General features: G+C 46.6%; 1 protein-coding gene and 1 pseudogene across 1 annotated transcript; both read right to left on the reverse strand.

The window, feature by feature from the left end:
* Nucleotides 1-2103: 2103 nt before the first annotated feature.
* Nucleotides 2104-8640, reverse strand: LOC130109462 (E3 ubiquitin-protein ligase TTC3-like; annotated as a pseudogene).
* A 5756-nt stretch (nt 8641-14396) lies between these two features.
* Nucleotides 14397-17167, reverse strand: LOC130124772 (zinc finger protein 213-like). The gene is made up of 4 exons (XM_056294121.1): nt 16806-17167; nt 16418-16536; nt 16130-16247; nt 14397-15928 (listed from the first exon to the last, which is right to left on the reverse strand). The coding sequence occupies exons 1-4, from the start codon at nt 17095-17097 to the stop codon at nt 14934-14936; spliced, it is 1524 nt and encodes a 507-aa protein (XP_056150096.1). The 5' UTR covers nt 17098-17167; the 3' UTR covers nt 14397-14933.
* Between the last annotated feature and the right edge of the window lie 1087 nt (nt 17168-18254).

Consider the following 18254-nt stretch of genomic DNA (forward strand, 5'->3'; position numbering starts at 1 on the left):
GCTCACTTTCAATGGGAGACTATTTCCATTGAAAAAGGGTACTAGACCATATGCACTGAAGAGGTCTCATATCCACTGAAACGGGTACACACTGATTGAAAATTACAGCAGGCGTGCACTCATAAACACACACAAACACCCATCAAACACATGCTTTTCATGTTGATCGAAAAGCCCAGTTGTCCCACACGCATCACATCATCACCATTATCCCAACTCTTGCATGTGCCAGGCATGTGCAAGGCAAATCAGCTTTGTTAAAGCCTTGCCAGGCTGTTATTTCTGAGCCGGGCCCGTGTGGCAGCGGCCCCAGGTCTGTCTCTTGCAGCGACCATGCAGCTCAGGCATGACGGTCCGGCCCAAGCCCTGTTGCCTTGGTGACAGTGAAACGCCGCTACACTCGTTTTGGACCCAAGGCATTCAGGGTGAATCTCAATTTTGCGTTTTAGTGAGCTCCACTGTCTTTGAACTGTCTCCTTCCTTCATGAACACACAACAAACAGCTGGGCAGAACGGTGCAGGACCACCTGCCCAATCACTTAACGACTTACCTCTCTGGAACATTCAGGCATGACTAAATGGGGGCATCCAGGTGGCATGGCGGTCTATTCCGTTGCCTACCGACACGGGGATCGCCAGTTCGAATCCCCGTGTTACCTTCGGCTTGGTCGGGCGTTCCTACAGACACAACAGGCTCGGTGCATTACTGTCGCGCTGCGGATCTTCCGAGTGTGTCTGTTTGGATAAGAACTTCCGGTACAACCGGATGCTTACGTCCTATTGAATCATTAGTTAGCTGCTAACTTATCCGTCCGAAATCTTAATTTCGTCTGAAAAATCCGTGAATCAAAAAGGGGGTGTTCAAGTATCAACGCCGTGAATCAGGCCCCACTGAGCACTGTTGTGTGCCACAGTGTGCGAATTCGGCGTGCTATAAATCTCTTAAGTTTCCATTCATCCCTAGTAACTGCGAGGAAAGAGCTAAGTGGTGTAAACTACTAATAAGACACGTTAGTCCCTAGCTAACGGGTCTGACTCTTTAGCCGAGCGGATAGTGATGTCGCCTTGTGGTGCAGTAGATCCGTATCGAATCCCGCACCGGGCAAGAAAATAACCGGTGGCAGCGGTGGGATCCGGAAGTGTGCAGATCCTCAGAAGTCTCTTCGGAGCGCGGGAATAACAAAGCGCGAGGGCGCGCTTCCGGGGAGGGTAACGACTGTAAACTACCAATAAGACACGTTAGTCCCTAGTTCACGGGTCTGACCCTTTAGCCGAGCGGTTAGTGATGTCGCCTTGTGCTGCAGTACACCCGTATCGAATCCCGCACCGGGCAAGACAAATAACCGGTTACAGTGGCTAGCGAAGATTCGGAGGGACACATTTACCGTCACCAAGAGTACAAAAGAGTGTGGTGATTTCGCTGTGCCTGCTACAGGTCTGTTAAGGAGGCTCAAGAACTCTCTGCGTGGAATGAGTACTCCAACCCCGCACCCAGACTAGGTGGGTTTTTTTGTTTGTTTTGTTTTTGTTTGTTTGTTTGTTTTGTTTTGTTTTTTTATTGCATTTTTTTCGTGTCATAAATGTGACATGAACTCCAAACAATACATAAAAATTACTTTGGATAAAAGGTACCCACAACCATTTAAAGGAGGCTCGATGAGCTGCAGGTTTGAGAGGTGGATTAGCCCAATGAAGAAAACATAGCAGGGTTGGGCTTGCTGGGTTTCTGTGAAAAAAAAATCCAAAAATGTGGGATATTTGGTATACCAAAAAAAAAACGGTCTGACAATACAGAAATATAAAACCGCCTCTTTAATGAAAATAGTTTAGAATAAAAAATAAAATAAAAATCGCCTCCATCCATCCATTATCCAAACCGCTTATCCTGCTCTCAGGGTCGCGGGGATGCTACAAATGTAAAAAGGATGATTTTCACTAAGTCAGGATATGAAATTCTGCCACTTCTACAACACTAATGAAATAATTCTGTTACTATATGTATTGAGAAAAATATCTTGAAGTCTGTGATAATAATATAAAAATGACATGGTACAGAATTAAATGTGATGATTCTCTTTAGGGCGCGGCTGAAGGTGTATGTCCTCAGCGTGTTCTTCCAGGCAGCACGGGGAAGTCCTCCGGCAGCAGAGCAGGTTCTTTACAGGTCGGACGTGTGCTGTGTTCTTTAGGCCAGGACTTGATACACTCTTTGTGAAAGCCGTGCTTGCACTCCAGGACACACATGTCGTCTGGGGACATATCATAACAGATGATACAGGGATCCTCCAAGGTCGGAGCTTTGGCCTGGGATTGTCTCTGTGATTTAACTGTCTGCCAGGCAGGGGAAGGAGGAGGGTTCCCACACTGCTGAACGTTCAGTCCAACATTTTTGGCCAAGTTTGTCTTCTCCTGCTGGTCCAAGATTAACTGAGTCACTCTGCTGACAACATCCTGGATGCCCATATGGGTGAGGGCTACATCATTGGCTGCAGACAGCTCCCACACAAATGCAGATGAGTCTCGCTTGGTATAGTCAGGGAAGATTGTGCTGAGGCACTCCAGAACCTTGTAATGCTCCTTTGGGCTGGTTTCATGGTTGGGCTGGCTATCTTGAGTTTCACGTTCATGTTTCTGCTGAGGGAGGTTCAAAGGTTGTGAGCAAAGCATAGGGCTTTCAACTGCTGAGAGTAGAACATTGGAGGCCTGGGGTAAAATATGATCTGATAGCTGCTCAGGAGACAACTGTTCAGCTAACAGAAACATCAGTGGAAGTGGCACTTGAGATGTAGTGGAAATGCTGACTGGGGTCAGTTCAGAGACCCTGATTCCATTCCTCACCTGCTCCATCCGTTCTTCATACTGAGCCCCTGAAGATGTAATTTTTTCCTTGGCTTCTTCGGCACAGGCTCTCCAGCTGTTCTGAGCCGTGGTGAGGATGTGTGAATGGTATCTTGGTGCTACTCCCTCCAGTTTGGCAAGGACGGCCTTGGCACATGATAGATCTGTAGAGACAGTGTGAGGCTTGCTCATGGCAGTTCTCCAGGAATGACAGCTGTGCTGCCTGGGACCTCTTGGTAGCCTTGGCACACAGATCTTTGGTTCTCTGGATGTGTTCTTACAAGATCATCTTCTCAGCAGCTGACTGGTTACTCAGTTCTAATAAATTGTTAAATTCTGAGTCATCTTCTGCACTTGTTTAATATTTTGTGTGAGGACTTCCTTTTTTCTCTTGCTGGTCCATTTTTACCACTTCTTCTAGCTTATGTTGGAACAGCACCAGTTCTTTATTGGTCACTTGTATATTGCCATCAATCTTCTTACAGTCTTCTTCAAGAGCAGTTATAACCTCTTTGTGACTTTGATTCATCCCATCACAATCAGTCACTATTTTGTATATCTGTATCTCAAACTCCTTGATGGTCTTGTGTTTCTTGTGGATGTCCCCATTGCTGCCCTCAAAAGTGCATAAACCTCTGTAATGACTGCTATACTCCACTTGGCCCCATGACATGCCTGTGGGGCTTCAGTTTTGTTCAACAAGCTGATTCCAGTCAAAATGCTTGGCTTTTCCCAAACACCACCCTCATCCACTTCACCGGTATACAGCTCCAAGTTGGCCATCTCACTAGATGTAAAGGTAGGAGGAAACTGGATTTGAAGGTTCCTGGCTCTCTGTAAACCGTTGGGAACCTCTTAATGTCTCCACTGTGCCTGCTGTTCTACTTGTTGGCAAGGCAAGCTGTGACAATGTAGACCCAAATACATAAGGACTGGGGAGGTAGGGATACGATTCAGGTTGTGCAGAACAAGATTTCTGCAGATAGCTTTTGTCTGTTTGGACAGTTGGGTCTTCCAGAGCACACTTGCTGTTTCCATGGCCACCCTCCTGTAGAAAAATGGCATGCTTAGCGAGACCTACACAGTTGCCCATCATAATGAAGTGGAGGGACTCCAGGAGGAAGGGCTCAAAGCCACCAGCCTGTTGGATCTTCAGTTGAGCAGAAGGTGGAAAATTGTCAAGCTCTCTAACCAGCAGGGGGTCCTCGGCATTCAGGGGACCATGCTCTTCCAAGATCTGGGCAAAGTAGTCATACATCTTTCTTTAGTTGGATCAGGGCTGTTGTCTAAAATGTGTTTAAAGTCCTCTCTGTGTCCAGTGTAGTTGAACTTGTCCTCAAAGTCAGCTACTTGTTCTTGAATGTTATCAGGTATACTGAATGGATCACTATGGTGAAGGAATGCTAAATAGCCATCCTCTTCAAAAAGAGTCACGCTCAGCTCTGGGTGTACTGCCTCTCGTTCCTGAGAAGATCATAATGCCCTTTGGCTCTTTTTGTTTCTTTTTGCAGCCTCTGTTCTTTGTCATCATAGAAGAATTATCTTGATTTTTATCTTCAGACTTCTTAATGACCATCTGACAATGGCCATCCGTCACTTCAAAATACTGATCTAGTATTGTATGACAGCCAGCGTAAAGCTCCCTGTGCTCCTCCAAAGCCCAGATAAAAAGTCTAATTTCTTGTACTGGAGACTGTTTAAGGAATTCAGTGACAGTTAAGTCATTTTAATTCAAAAACTTTGGTCTGGTACCAACTTTTTCTATAAGCATGTCCTGTACTGGGGTAAAGGTGAGAAGAGGAGCCAGGTCCAACTTCCCCATGTGTCCTGAATAGCGCTCAATTAACTTTCTGGCAGCATTCAGACCTGCACTATCAAGCTGCTGGGCCCATTCAATTAAGTTGGGACAGGTATCAAGTGAAGTGCTGAGGAACTGGATGAGGAGGTGAGCCCACACCCAATTCCTCCTCTCCAGCAGCAGATCTGCCACTTGGCCTAGGGTTCCAGGCTGCTGTTGATCCTCGCCGATGAGCCTCCCTGCTACGTTATTGCCCTTCGACAACTCCCGTTCCATCCAAGGCATAACACTTCATTAGGGCTGACACATTAAGGCTCTGTTCTTCTCTAAATAGCTTTCTGCTCTCGTTAATTTGGGGACAGGGTCCCGATACAGCAACCAGGAACATGTTTTCTCTGGAAATTGAACCACGTTTTCTTCTTTCTCCAACAGAGAGTGATTTGTTTCCCACTTTTTTTGAGATGCTTAATTATACTGCTTTCTTCTATATTTATGGGGGTCCTTACATTTTAACTTCTTAAGACTTGTGCCTCCCTAGCTCGGCAGAGGGGGTGGAGCAGTGACCAGGATGGCTCGGAAGAGTGGGGTAATTGGCCAAGTACAATTTGGGGAGAAAAAAGCGGAGGAAATCCAAAAAAAAGAAAAGAAAAAAAAAGACATGACCAAATGAGCATGAGAGTATTTACCTGAATCTTGAATCCAATTTTGTGATTGGAAAAAGCAAAGGCGCATAACACTTCTGAGAAATTGTTGTAGTGTCTTAAATTTTGGGGTTGGGATGTGTACTGGTGTGAAGATTGGAGGGGGGGGGCATAAGATGAGATAGGGAGCCACTGAGCAGAGCTGATGAACTGGCCTTCCTCTAAAATCCCTTCACACTACCCTGCACACACACACACACACACACACACACACACACACACACACACACACACACACACACACACACACACACACACACACACACACACACAAACCCAAGCATGGGCACACACGATGTCCAAAACAAAATGGGATAATGGGTGATTCACATTTAAGCTATTGAACCACTGATGACTCACTACTGATTCAGCAACCAGTTGCCATGAAACATGTCAAAAGCAGTGACAAGCATTGGCAACAGAATAAAAACACTGCTAAAAGAACCGTTTCTGTGAGCTTTACTTCCAAACTGTGAATTAAAAATGTATTTTTTTCCACCCCTACATTACAGAAAATATCAGCAATCCATTAAATTATCCTCCCTCCAATCTCATCCACATATTATGCCACTTATGAATAGCTATTGCCAGGGTGGATATGGTGGGGGTGGTGGGGGGGGCAAACATTTAGCCAGCCAGCAAACAACCTATATGCCAACATGATAGCGATCGGACTCGATCAATCATCAAGATGACTGATGTGCCCAATCAGACATAGCGATGCTTACGACTGTCTGTCTCTGTTGACCTGGTGCTCCTCTTCCTTTCCACCCCCACTCCACCACTCAGACACAGAGTTGCCTAGCAACCCCCAAGAGCAGCCTATGGAGAACCCGTGCAGGCACACTCGGAATAACCCTGCAACTCTGGACGAGGAAGATAATGAACTCCCACTCCGCCCCACCGCCGCGCTCTGTCTTCCCCAAAATGTGAGAGGGAGCCGAGGAGAGGTTGGCAAGTGCATTTCCCACTCGCCCCCGACCCACTCGCCTCAGGGAGATTCACCAGAGTAACCATAGTCCCAGTAAATGTTCGACAGCATCTTAGTTACACACACACACACCACACACAGACTAAACACACACATAGACAGGTACGTGCGTGTATGTATGTTTGCACTTGCTGACACGTGCACAAACATAACAAATAAATATGCATTTGTTGAGTCCCGAGTGTCCTTTGGGTATTCAACTGTAGGCATCGCGCGTAATGGGAAAACAATCTGTCAGCGTCTCCAATAATGCCCTGAGATCACGCGTCATCTATACCCAAAAAGTACAAATATTCCATTTCTGATTGAGATTGATGTCAAATGGCTTTAAACCCGGCAGCCATGAAATCTCCATTTCAAACAGACAAAGGGTTTTAGCAGATGAAAGTTAAAAGCTCTGCAGTGTTTCCCTGGCCTAACACTATTAGCACATTAAGCGAGTGCTTAAATACAGTCAGCAGACGATGGATCATCTCTGGGCCTTGGGCAGGGGACACATTTGTTAATCCCCTGAAGGGGAGGGATTCACTACAGAAATGGCAACCCAAGTGAACCCACTGCCCCTGGGGAGTGGAGGGACCGGGTAGATTATGAGCAGCCTTGGGGGCGACGCTAAACGCCTTAGCCCCGATGCTGACAGAGGCACGAAAGACGCATATGCAAAGAAAGAGATAAGTATACACATGCAAACACATTGTATGCATTATATGCACAGGCCACCCTTGAAAGGAAAGAATGCAGATAGACGTGGAAAGACGGGCAAATCTAAATGCAGGCAGGCACACACACACACACGAACACAAATTATCCAAAGGGCTGACCTCTTACTCCGATCCGATACCCCCCTGTGTTTGGGTAAATAGTTGATTTCGCTTCACATCTTTATGACACATTCTGAGGAGAAGGTGATTGGAACAGAGTGTCAGGGGGGAGATTTGACTCCTGCAGGAGTCTACACTGGGGATGGAATGACCACCCTAGAGAAGGGGAGAGGGAGGTGGCAGGAGGTTGGGAGTTTTTCTGGCAAATTAAACCAGCAGCCTGAGGGAGTAGGGAGAAATCAACTGAAACATGGTGACATAAAAGGTAAACAGCACATTATAGCTTGATCTTTGCCAGGAGAGGGAGCGATAACAGAGTCGCCCTGCTGATAAAAACGGCCCAGGCAGCAAGATTACCTGACAGGGTGTTGTGGTGGTCATTACTGGACCTGCCCTCACTGACCACCACCACCACCACCACCACCACCCAAATGCATTTCCTAGTTCAGGATGAAAACAAAGCACTGGAGATGTGAGTTATGGTACCTTTGTGAATCCCACCCTATTTAGGTCAAATGGCTTTACCCAGTGCTTAGGGGCAAAAAGTGGCTGTAATCCTCAATTTCCCCATGCCACTAAGATGTGCATGTGTTTACAACTGACGCTTCACATCTGTCTGATTTGACTTGCTGTGGGCAATTATCACTATCTATCTATCTATCTATCTATCTATCTATCTATCTATCTTTATTTTAAATTTATTTCTGATTCTTCCCTTTTTTCTCCCAATTTAGTGGCCAATTGATCCCTATTTTAATTCAAACACCCACCCTCGTATTGCATGCGTTCGCCAACTGCATCTCTCCGGCCGGCAGTCTCGAAGGAAAGCGCCTCCCCACTTTCGTGACAAGGCGAATCCAAGCCGAACCACTGTTTTTCCGACACACACAGAGACGCATTCACATGACGAACACAAGCCGACTCCGCCCCCCTCCCGAAGACAGCGTTGGCAATGATTGCTGCTTCATCGAGTCCGGCCATAGTCGGATCTGACGAGACCGGGGCGCGAACCCCAGTCCCCAGTGGGCAACTGCATCGACACCAAGCCGATGCTTAGACCGCTACGCCACCGCTGACTCGCTATCTATCTATCTATCTATCTATCTATCTATCTATCTATACATACATATATACATACATATATACATACATATATATCAACATGGATACAGGAAAAAAGATTTTAATACATTGCAGTACAGGCCTGTTTCGTGCGTCTTGCACTCATCAGCAGCCTGTACTGCAATGTATTAAAATCTTTTTTCCTGTATCCGTGTTGATATTCCGCTCCTCATTTGTCGAGCACTCACAACACCATTGACGGTTTCGGAAAAAAAACACTATATATATATATATATATATATATATATATATATATATGTATTCAGATGGCGGCGCAAATTCACGTTTGCAGCGGCCTCACCCAGTACCAGTGTGAGAAGATGGCGGCACAAATTCTCGTTTGCAGTTGCCTCACCTAGTACCGTCCATGTCTTTGTCCACGTCTGCGTCTAAAATTGTCTTCCTTTGATGGCTGGGAGAGCTGGCGCTGGGTCGGCTGGGAGAGCTTGGGCTGCTGCAGAGACCGCGGCCCTGCCTGGATCTGTGCCCAAAGAGGTAACACCAAGGGTGTTCTGACAGGACGCGGACGCGGGGCAGGCTAAGCTAACTGCTAGCCCATACAGACCGGCAGTTCCGATAACACCGGGGGCGGTCTGGCAGCGGCCTCGCCTAGCCTTGACTGTGTTTTTAGTGTCGTCGTGTGAAGTGCGGGGAGGTGTGTCGAGTGTGTGTGCCTGGGAAAGCTGGCGTTGGATCGGCTGAGGGAGCTTGGTCTGCTGCATCCTGTGGGCCCAAAGGACCATGGCCCTGACCGGAGCTGTGCCCGAAGAGGAAACACCGAGGACGGCCTGACAGGACGCGGCAGGCTAAGCTAACTGCTAGCCCATGCAGACCTGCTGTAGTCATTCTGGCAGGTTCGTTCTCCTGGACAGTGACCCCCCCCCCCGTTTAGATATACGTTAGTTTGGATTATGTGTGTTCTTGTGGTTCTTGGATATGTGTTTTTGTCTTTGTGTTGCACTGCTGTAGGCTGGCACATGAAATGAAACAATGTTTCGTTGTGTTTCTGATTCTGATATATATTCATCTATCAATGAATGTTGAAGTGGTCTGAAAAAAATGTACAGTACTACAGGGCGGTGTCTACAAATACCTTTTAGACAGCCGATGTGAGGTAATACCTTTATTGTGCAATTTGAACACTACTGAACTGTGTTCAGTCCTACCAGCATAGTCAAACTGCCCCCCCCATTGCAAAGCCGCTTAGACCCGAAAGGAGATTACACATACCAAATATATAAACAGAAAACACAGAAAAGCCTATGACCGGAGCGCGCGCACACACACACACACACACACACACACACACACACACACACACACACACACACACACACACACACACACACACACACACACACACACAACCTTTATTGAGATCTGAATTTCTCCATAGCTGTCTGACCTCAGTTTTTCCGTCTACACGTGAAACCTCATAAGTGAACCTAAAAGGTCTGGACGAGCCTGAGGCTTTACTCAGCGGGAAACCGATCCTCTCCCATCAATATTATTTCTCTTTCTAGTTCTCTTTCACTCACACACACACGCACAATATTGCCCTGACCTCTGACGCATTTATTTTTGCCTGTCTCACGCACACACATGCACACATGGCAGAGATGACATTTCATTGCCCATCTGCTTCATATTCCTTTTGAGATTCTTTTGTTGTTGTTGTCTTAATTCATCACGAGAACACAGACTGACAATAAGTGCTGTTTTTCAGCAAAATCCAGCTCCAAATTCATGGTTACACACATTGACACTGACTGCCAGAGCTGCTCAGCACAGCAAAACCACAGACTTCCCACTGTTCACCACTGAGAGCACTCCATTGGAGCAGTTGGAGCAGAAGTTCTTTGCTCAAGAGCCCATTGATAGTAATTGTTGAGGAATGGAAGTGGTGCCCCCATTCACTCTCCTTGCCTGGATTTACACTTAGCTCTGCGCGGTTGGCCTGGGCGTTCAACCAGCACACAGCATGGCTGACCTCACTGCTACCGCCGCCCCCTTTCTCATAATGCACGTATCATTTATTTACTTTTTATCCTGTGGTGCAGAGTCAGCCACTGCTAAAACCAGTGTGTTCCAGTTCTATGACACAAACACAAAACCAAGAGGGGGAAGAGAGGGGGGAGACACAGGTCACCCTGGGGGGGGGGGGGGGGAGTCACAGAATGTAATGTTTCAATGAATAAACCAAGGACTCAGCAGCCTGGGGAATACAGCTTGGCTGAGCCTTGTTCAACGTGCAACATTGTGTGTGTGTGTGTGTGTGTGTGTGTGTGTGTGTGTGTGTGTGTGTGTGAGTGAGTGAGTGAGTGAGTGAGTGAGTGAGTGAGTGAGAGCAAGCGAGACAGAGACAAATACCCCATTGACCTTCACAGCCCACATATGCCAGATATTTATGTTAAGACAGAATAGGTATAGTTAACCTGGAATGACAGAGAACATTGACGCAATTAATGGAGGAATCCCTGGGCTGCGACAGCAGGCCAGAGCAATATATGTAATTTGAAATTAAAGTGAAAGGCATTTTCTTTAACGGTGCTAAACAGCAGGTAGCTTTGTGCAAGTAAGACACACAGGTCTGTTTCTCTTTCTCTCTGGGATATGGACGTTTCAAGTTGAGTGGGGGGGGGGGTTGGCGGGGTGGCGGTTCAGGACCTCCTATAATATTGTAGCGAATTCGGGGGGCAACCAAAGGAACTGCCGTAGCCGGACGCAAATCCGTATTCTCCCGCACCGCGGGAGACATCGTTAACCGCTCGACTAAAGGGTCCGACCCGTTAGCCAAGGGCTAACGTGTCTACTTATCCATGCACGTCACACTACCCCCCTCCCACCTTCGGGATGCGCGCGGACGCGCTTCCCGAAGGTCATCGGATGCAACGATCACGGATGAATAGGCTCGGTAGCCCTTGGCTAACGGGTCGGACCCTTTAGTCGAGCGGTTAGCGATGTCTCCCGCGTGTGCGGGGGATACGGGTTCGCGTCCCGGCTGCGGCGGTTCCTGTAGTTACCCCCCGAATTCGCTATAATGGTGTCAGAAGTGGGATGGTGAGACCGTAAGGTCATCCCAGAGGCGTGAGGGAGCTGAAGCGCGCGGACACGCTTCCCGAAAGAGCGGGGTAGTGTAACGTGCACGAATAAGCAGACACATTAGGATTTAACCCCATTATGTGTCGATTTTTTTAATCCATAGTATTTGCCATGCTACCAGACATTAGAAGCCTGGGAGCCAGACGAATCCCCGAGCTCCTGTTTTACGTTTGCTCTGGCATATTAGCAGTTTCGAATTGTGTGTGTGTGTGTGTGTGTCGGCCCTGAGATGGCCTGGCGGCCTGTCCAGGGTGTCTCCCCGCCTGCCGCCCAGTGACTGCTGGGATAGGCTCCAGCATCCCCCACGACCCTGAGAGCAGGATAAGCGGCTCAGATAATGGACGGATGGATGAATTCGCCCGGTTCCCAAGCTACAACATTCGCCCATTCGCCATCATTCCAAGATACACACTAACACTTCCCCCTTGTGGCTGTTAGTGTGTAGTGCTACGGAGGGAGGCGGCACCACAACTTCAGTAGCGCTTCATGTCATCTAGGAAAACTGGGCCTCATTCATCAATCGTTCGTATGTAGAAATTTGTTCTTCTTACACCCATGTTATTGTTAAACCTTGTCTAACAGGCTGATGGTTATTTTGTAATTCCTTCCCCCTAACATTTATTGTCTACCTCTTGCAACGAGCAATCGCCCAGGCTTGCAAAGACATGGGAAAACTGGTGTCTAAATTCCGGGGTTACCCAGGTTCTACACTGGTCTGTGACAAACTTCAGGGCTAAAAAAATTCCATGGGTGAGTAAAAAGCAAATTTGTACGTGCGAACGATTGATGAATGAGGCCCACTGTTTTCAATGTGGATGCATCATTTTATTACTCTTGAACAAAAATTATATGAACAAAAACATGGATGAATAGAAGTACCACTGTTCTTCAGCAATACCATTACATATTTGCTCAAGTAACAAAAAGGTTTTTGTTTTCCAAAGCAGTCAGTATAAAAGAACGTCTGAGGAACTGGGTGTTACATGACAACATTCAAGGGAGACATACTATATCCTACCTCTGCATGCCACACAGTATCTAGTCACATCTAGAAGTGTTACAATATCAACCAGCATTGTTTTATTAACTTTGTAAAATACATCTTATTTCTTTGAACTCATGAAACTGCCCTCAGATCTGTTCAGTTTTCACTGATAAGTGTGGAATACAGGGAAAACGTCAAGCTAATACCAGAGGAAAGCCTTTCCTTGTGACAACACAATAGAAATATATCCTTTCAATTAATATACCTTGGTGTAACGTCATTTACACTACAGTGAAATGCATAGATCATTAGAAATGGAATGAACCCCCAGGAAGGTTACCCATTAGCATGCTCCAATCTTGAATAGTTCAGTTTCTTGGGTTTTTACAGTGTGTCCTGCAAACCCCAATTCCAATGAAGCTGGGACGTTGTGTAAAATGTGAATAAAAACAGAATACGATTTGCAAATCCTTTTCGACCTATATTCAATTGAATACACTACAAAGACAAGATATTTAATGTTCAAACTGATAAACTTTATTGTTTTTTGCAAATATTCACTCATTTTGAATTTGATGCCTGCAACACGTTCCAAAGAAGCTGGGACAGGGGCAACAAAAGACTGGGAAAGTTGAGGAATGTTCAAAAAACACCTGTTGGGAACATTCCACAGGTGAACAAGTTAATTGGAAATGGGTGAGTGTCATGATTGGGTATAAAAGGAGCATCCCCGAAAGGCTCAGTCTTTCACAAGCAAGGATGGGGCGAGGTTCACCATGTTGTGAACAACTGCGTGAGCAAATAGTCCAACAGTTTAAGAACAACGTTTCTCAACGTACAATTGCAAGGAATTTAGGGATTTCATCAGCTACAGTCCATAAAATCATCAAAAGATTCAGAGAATCTGGAGAAATCTCTGCAAGTAAGCGGCAAGGCCAAAAACCAACACTGAATGCCCCTGACCTTCGACCCCTCAGACGGCACTGCATTAAAAACCGACATCATTCTGTAAAGGCTATTATCACGTGGGCTCAGGAACACTTCGGAAAACCATTGTCAGTTAACACAGTTCGTCGCTACATCTACAAGTGCAAGTTAAAACTCTACCATGCAAAGCGAAAGCCATGTATCAACAACACCCAGAAACGCCGCCGGCTTCTCTGGGCCCGAGCTCATCTGAGATGGACTGACGCAAAGTGGAAAAGTGTGCTGTGGTCTGACGAGTCCACATTTCAAATTGTTTTTGGAAATCATGGACGTCGTGTCCTCCGGGCTAAAGAGGAAAAGGACCATCCAGATTGTTATCAGCGCAAAGTTCAAAAGCCAGCATCACAGATGCTGGCTTTTCACAGATATATACCAAGTCCAGTTGCACTCGATTCAATTCCTTTGGATAACCATGACCTGGATGAGAACATTCACAGACAACATCTGTGATGGTATGGGGGTGTGTTAGTGCCCATGGCATGGGTAACTTACACATCTGTGAAGGCACCATTAATGCTGAAAGGTACATACAGGTTTTGGAGCAACATATGCTGCCATCCAAGCGACGTCTTTTTCAGGGACGTCCCTGCTTATTTCAGCAAGACAATGCCAAGCCAAATTCTGCACGTGTTATAACAGCGTGGCTTCGTAGTAAAAGAGTGCAGGGACTAGACTGGCCTGCCTGCAGTCCAGACCTGTCTCCCATTGAAAATGTGTGGTGCATTATGAAGCGCAAAATATGACAACAGAGACCCCGGACTGTTGAGCAACTGAAGTCGTACATCAAGCAAGAATGGGAAAGAATTCCACCGACAAAGCTTCAACAATTAGTGTCCTCAGTTCCCAAACGCTTATCGAGTGTTGTTAAAAGGAAAGGTGATGTAACACAGTGGTAAACATGCCCCTGTCCCAGCTTCTTTGGAACGTGTTGCAGGCGTCAAATTCAAAATGAGGGAATATTTGCAAAAAAAATAAAGTTTATCAGTTTGAACATTATCTTGTCTTTGTAGTGTATTCAATTGAATATAGGTCAAAAAGGATTTGCAAATCATTGTATTCTGTTTTTATTTACGTTTTACACAATGTCCCAACTTCATTGGAATTGGGGTTTGTACTTGCATAGAGGCAGAAAATCTCACGGAAAACTTTTCTGTCTGTGCGTGGCTCAACTCATCATTCAATGTATCTTCAAACTGCACTCACCGACATGGAAAAACGTACAAGTTTATATGACTATGTAAGAAGGCCATATAGTAAAAACCCTAAAAACAGAGGTATCCTTCTAAACTATGCCTCTTTCAAGAGGGATGGAGACGACACTGACATAGCATAAAAATTAGTAGATCTTAACCATGTTCACTTTCAAACAGCAAAGGCTTAAATCTGATGGTTACACATAATATTCAAGAGTTGCTTGAAATACAAATGCTGAGAGTTGATGTCAAAATATTTTCACCCATTTTGAATGTTGGCTGAACAGTCTGGATGGAAAGCAAGGCAAACCAAATTCAAAACTGAAACATATCAGTTTGGTCGGTCTTGCTGGGCAAAACATAATTCATTTGCAAGACAATCTTTGATTTTTCCCTCAAATGGGATTTTGGCCCATCTCTGGCTCCTGCTGATCCTCCATGTAATAGGGGTCGCCCTGGTGGACCCTGTGGTTATGCACCCTTAGGTTGCCTCTGTGGGCAAACCTTTTGCCACACTCGGTGCAGGCAAAAGGCCTCTTCCCCATGTGAACATCCCGTTGGTGGGCCCTTAGGTTCCCACTACGGGCAAACCGCTTACCACACTGAGCACAGCCGAAGGGCCGCTCACCCGTATGTGTGCGAGTATGCACAGTAAGCTCAGAGGGAGTGAGGAAACTCTTGTCACAGAACTGACAAGGGTGTAGCCTGACTCCAGTGTGGCGCAAAAGATGTCTACGCTGGTGGGAAGGGTAAGTAAAACACTTGGTACAGTAGGGACAGGTGTAGGGTCTTCCATTTCCGCCACCTGGGGCCGGGGGATGGGTGAGAGCATTTGTGTGCCGGAGTGTGTGTGACTGCGTATTGGACTGCGGCCGGAGAGGGTCTCTGTTGGTGAAGGAAGCAACACGCCTGGTGTGAGGAACAGGACCCCTCCCAGCCCTGTCATCTCTGGGTCGCCATGATGATGCAGCAGATTGGGCTTGGGACGGATCCTGCCGGGTCTCCCTCTGTCCCGCCACTTGACCTTGTACCGAGTTCTGATTTGAGTTCTGGTTCTCAGGCTCCTGGTCTAGGAAGGGGAAGGAGGAGTCGTCATCCTCATTACTTGTCTCGTCAGAACCAAAGCCGGGTCGAAAGCATGGCGTGTCAGTGCCAGTGCTGCTACTGGCAGGACCAGAGCAGCTGGTGCCCTCTGTCTGTAGGTTCTCCAGAGCAGACACCCCACCTCGGCTGGCATCCAACCCAGGTAACCACTCTCCTGGCTGGGTCAGGCTAGGGTCCGGCCTGGGGGAACAACGTCCACTTTGCGAGATGGAGAGAAAAGGGGTGGAGGCCTGTCCTTGAAGAGGTCTCTGATCTGCACTACGACTCCCTTGATCCCAATGAGATACTACCAAGAAATTGGGGGAAAAGACTATTGTAATTCACCCAACAAAATATATTAGAAACATGTACGTAAACAAAACCATTTCTTTAACAAGTTGCAAGGACTATAACTGATAATCAACCAAAGCACATACACATAATGCAGTACTCCATAGAGAAACCGCTTTGATTTTACACATAAGGAGAAGTATCTGGCTAGACCTACACTTAGCCTTGGCCTGTGTAGCAGACAAAGGGTCCAGCTGCCTCTGTTCCCCAGCAGCAAGGCTTGGCTCCGGGGCTTGCACTGCCACAGAACCCAGAGTAGGGCGTGATCCGGCACGCTATGAACAAAGAGCAGCATTAGGTCTTTAAACATGTCTGCAGCAGTTAAGCAAAGGTCAGGTGATGAATGCTGTCTAGAAATCACAAAGAATCACAAATTATTTGACTTCACTAGACAACAAACCTCTGAATCATATTTTGACCAAACAGTGTCGGGACACAGTCTGACCTCATGTTTGACTGAGGCTCCATCCTGGCTTGTGGTCTCTTCTTTCAGCCTGCGGAGGCTCTGACCGAGCCCTTCCACTGGGTCTGACTGGGAGGAAACATCCTTACCCATAATCATTGCTGTAATAGAGAGATTTGGTTAAAAAAAAAAGTCTATGGGTACAGCCTCAGTGTTCTCTTATGTAAAAGTAAGTATTATCGCACAAGACACACAAGTGATTGGGGGGTTGTATGATTCTGATAGAGATACAAAATATCCTGGAATGTAGACCGTTGCTTGCATGCAGTAAGCTCTACGTCTACTGGCACAGTGCATGGGTATGTAACCAAGGTGAAATGGACCATGTTTTTAGATCTTGGCTTAAATGAGGCCAAGTCTAGTGTCTTGCCTGCTGCTGTCACAGTCTGCTGCCTCGGACAACTCTCTCCTTCTCTTTCACCTGTTGAGGTCTCACTCTCTTCTTCCACTCCTCCTCCTCCACACCTTCCCTTCACCCTCCTCTCCGCCTTCTCCAGCTTTGCTCTAAGCATGGAGATCTCCTCTCCCTTCTGTGCCAGCTCCGCCTGCTGCTCACACAGGCTGTTCTCAAAAATCTTGGCAATCTCACACACAGCAGCTGCCAGTAACGAGTCCATGACGGTGGCCAGTTGAGCATGGAAGGCACTCCTCACCGACTCCATTGTCCTTTGTTTCAGTCAGACAGGATAATGTCCACAGTGATTTGAAACTGCTATGTTTTGAGTTGTTGGGTCTCCCAAAAATAAAGATCATGGACCTTACCAAGGCTGCAACCTGTCCCGGATCCGTCTAATCCGATTCCGTCAATTGCCTTAAGAGTCTGTCATTGCTCAAAACGCGTCAGTTATATTCATTGTCCCAAGTCAGCCGGGAGTGAACTCCTGATGCTGCAAAGATGCTGTATGAATGACGGCAAAGGCTGGAAGACCAGAGGTAAGCTCCGACAACTCTGGCAAAGGGACGCAGCGCTGGCCAGTCCGCACGGTCAAAAAATAGCAACCGAATCCGAAGACAACAGCTTTTTCCTACTTGCAGTATGCAAACAATAGACGGGCTGTTGCCAATCAACCAACGTAGGTTAACAAGTTAGCACGTCGGCTACCAATGGCTAACCTGTAAACAAGAGAACTGACCGAGCGTAACAAGCAAATTTCAGTCTACCCTGGCGTACTGGCGAGTCAGCCAAAGCGGCTGACGGAGAAAACGACCAGACGCTTCCATTAGCACGTGATTTGAATTTTCCTTTTTTTCCCGAATCGAAGGATACATCCAGCCTACACGCGCGACACGGCTATACGCAGAAAAGTGGCGAGCTGCGGTCTCGCTAATGCTAGCCGGTCGAGGAATGTGTGACGCAATATGTGATCATGATAAATCTCGCGAGTATTGCAATAGAACCCCCCCCCTCCGAACAAGCCGATAATAACGAGCAGGTTGGGCAGGCTACTCGAATCAACGCAGTCTATGACTGATGGAAATGTATGGAGTTCATATATGTTATCAGTCTGATCAATACTGTGGTCAATATAACCTTGATCACAAAGGGGCAGGGAACTGACATCAGGGCATTGTAAAAACAAATGATCCTCAAATCATCACCACACAAAAAAAAAAGGGTTTCATTTTCCTTTTATTCTGCACGTTCTTTTCTGTCAAGAGTAAATGTAAACATCATGTTCGGTAACACAATAGTAACAAAGAAAGCCTTTTACAAAATGTTGAAAATATCAATATTCAAAAAGGGACGTTAAAGACTCAAGACTAACATTAACATTAACATGTATATAAACGCTGACAGCAACTGAAGGATGTTTTGTCT

This window comes from Lampris incognitus, chromosome 1, assembly GCF_029633865.1.
Source record: "Lampris incognitus isolate fLamInc1 chromosome 1, fLamInc1.hap2, whole genome shotgun sequence".
In the NCBI taxonomy this organism is placed as follows: domain Eukaryota; kingdom Metazoa; phylum Chordata; class Actinopteri; order Lampriformes; family Lampridae; genus Lampris; species Lampris incognitus.

Excerpts from the sequence above, each read along its gene's own strand:
- LOC130124772 (XM_056294121.1), bottom strand. The coding sequence starts at position 17,097 with ATGGAGTCGGTGAGGAGTGCCTTCCATGCTCAACTGGCCACCGTCATG. Across the intron at positions 16,537-16,805 it reads GCAGACTGTGACAGCAGCAG|CAATGATTATGGGTAAGGAT; the intron begins GCAAGACACTAG and ends TCTCTATTACAG. Across the intron at positions 16,248-16,417 it reads GAGCCTCAGTCAAACATGAG|CGTGCCGGATCACGCCCTAC; the intron begins GTCAGACTGTGT and ends CTTTGTTCATAG.